This window comes from Priapulus caudatus, unplaced genomic scaffold (genome assembly GCF_000485595.1).
Source record: "Priapulus caudatus unplaced genomic scaffold, Priapulus_caudatus-5.0.1 Scaffold1393, whole genome shotgun sequence".
Classification (NCBI taxonomy): domain Eukaryota; kingdom Metazoa; phylum Priapulida; class Priapulimorpha; order Priapulimorphida; family Priapulidae; genus Priapulus; species Priapulus caudatus.
This window is the reverse complement of record NW_014578454.1, coordinates 3,671-6,170: the sequence shown is the minus strand read 5'-3', so window position 1 is coordinate 6,170 and position 2,500 is coordinate 3,671. Positions and strand designations below refer to the sequence as shown.

Genomic DNA, 2,500 nt, shown 5'->3' with positions numbered 1-2,500 from the left:
ATTCACAGGTACTGAAATATTATTTGTATTTAATTATAGATGTGTTTGCAAGTGTTCACAGGGTAATTAATGGTGTTCACAGTTAATTATATGTGTTTGAACTACAGAGTTAGACTTGTTAAGGTAGAGTTAGGGTTAGCGCTGCTGTTAGGGATCTGTTTAAAGTGAGGGATAGGTATAGTTTCACGTTTAAGATCACGGTTAGGGAATGTGTTATGAATAGGGTTAGTATTAGTGTGAGGGTCAGTGTTTGGGTCATGGTTAGCGATAGGATTCGTGTTAAGTTTAGGATAAGGGTCAAGAGTAGGGAGAGAGTTGGAATTAAAGGAAGGTACCTTCGTTGTAAATTCGTGCAAATAGACAGACTCTTTGGGTTCTTTTGCCGTCCGCCGTCAGATGGAAAATAAAGTCACTCCACAACCATGGTGATTTCATTCGCTTCATCATAATGGTTACCATCCTGAAAATAATACCCACAACTCAGCATAAACTGAGCGTAGGTTCCCCGCACAAGTTCTCTATTCCAGATTTATCATTATAACATAGACAGACGCTGCTCTACTGATGGCGAGTAGGCCCCCCTACCTTTGATTCGCATATATATATATATATATATATATATATATATATATATATATATATATATATAATTTCCAGATGTTCTGTCACGAATCAATGTGATGGTTAGTTTCTTTCAGAGGGCGCTCGCTGTACATCGGAACTGTTTTGCATATTTCTCGACCACTTGCCTTCCCATCCCGCGCCTTCACTCCTCCCTCCCTATAGTTATTTAGTATTAGCAGTAAGCTTACCAAAACACGGACGTCACGTAGTCGCTGGCTTTTCCTGTCGTCTGTGCGTGTAGCTTTTTGCCCATAGCCATTTCTAAAAAAAACAGCGAGCCTCGTTTATTTCGCGTACCTGATCGACTGCCTACGACAAGGCACCAGCCTAGAGCAAGTTCTCAGAAAGAAAAATTATACGCAATATTATTGTCAAGATTAACGTTTTCTCTCATACTGTTGACAGAAATATCGTAAAGAGCTTGAAAAAAAGTTCTCTCGTTACGAGAATGAAAGAAAGCCTTGCAAATTTCTCATACGTTTACGAAACAAAATTTTAAATTCTGACACGACGGTCTATGAGGAAAAGTTCATAACAAGATTAGTGTCTGGATCCACTAAGTTTCTGGAAAAACAGGCTCCACAGCGTACAGTGTACCATTACACTAGCTATCACTCTTTATCGAAAAGCCTTACGAAAAAAAATGTCAACCGTAATTTTTCCTGGTGGTTTGGACCTTGCGACTCTAATAACATTCCAGTAAAAGGTCAGGGAAAACTCTGGTGTCCGGACAATTGAATCCGATCTCGCGTGTTGTAACGACCACACCTATAGGAGTTATTTAATAAGAGTGAAGTTTTATGAGTGTGTTTTACCGCCAATCACGTCCAGGCCGTAGACAGACATGTACGTGGCGAAATCAAACACGGTTTTCCCATCGGCTTTCTCTTCCAATAGCGAACACAAGATGGCGCTCTGTTCGCTGATTATTGGCGCGCTGTCGTTCAGGATTTTGAAATGGAAAGGCAGGCGTCAGAAAGTCGCCGACGTTTGAACCATTTTTCTCCCGAGCTGGGAATGTGATAAATACATACTATGTGACGAATACGAGCATAATACTATACTCAGATATAGGGGGGTAGCGTCCATGTTTTGTGCGGGTCAGTACTTTGTAGTTGTTTAACAAACTGTTTGTTTCTTAATATTATAATTTTCTAGTTTGTTTGAATCGACAAATTAGTGCCAAAGCATAAATTTGAATAAGATGTGACCTCTAGGTGGCACCACCGATTCAATAGACGTTGGCCACTGTACATTAATACTGTACATGAATTTGTGCGACGCAAAATATGATTCGAAAGAAAAAGAGAAAACGAAAGGCGGAGAACGCGGGATGAGAGACAGAGAGTGAGAGACAGAGAGAGAGAGAGAGAGGAGAGAGAGAGAGAGAAATAGAGAGAGAGAGAGAGAGAGAGAGGGAGAAAGAAAAAAGAGATAACGAAAGAAAGAGAGAGGGAGAGGGAGAAAGAAATAAAAAGAGAAAGAGAAAGAGAGAGGGAGAGATATAGAGAAAGAGAAAAAGAGAGAGAGAGAGAGAGAGAGAGAGAGAGCGGAAGAAAAAGAGCGAAAGAGAGACAGAATTGGAAACAGGATACTGAGAATGAGAGAGAGGTTTGGAAGCCAAATTGTCGCGCTATTCTCACGTAGGCGTACCTGGTGATTAGACCCTCGCATAACCAAGGCCGTATAAAGTCATAGTCTTTAGATTTCTCTATATGCTTGTTGTTCTTCAGAATTACCTATCGATAGACAACGACTGTCATTAACGGCAACTATCGACGTACACGAAAAACATCACCGACACATAGCCTCATTACTCCGATCTCAGACGCCTTAGCGCGACCCCCTCCCCCAACAAACACATATAATAATTAAC

General features: G+C 40.8%; 1 protein-coding gene across 1 annotated transcript in view; it reads right to left on the bottom strand.

The window, feature by feature from the left end:
• The window catches only part of LOC106816483 (cytochrome P450 4C1-like), a 6,616-nt gene that overhangs the window by 3,413 nt on the left and 703 nt on the right, over nucleotides 1-2,500 (bottom strand). Inside the window, 6 exon segments of the mRNA XM_014821108.1 lie at nucleotides 7-11; nucleotides 336-460; nucleotides 813-885; nucleotides 1,440-1,587; nucleotides 1,590-1,635; nucleotides 2,278-2,363. Coding sequence (XP_014676594.1) covers nucleotides 7-11; nucleotides 336-460; nucleotides 813-885; nucleotides 1,440-1,587; nucleotides 1,590-1,635; nucleotides 2,278-2,363 — 483 coding nt within the window.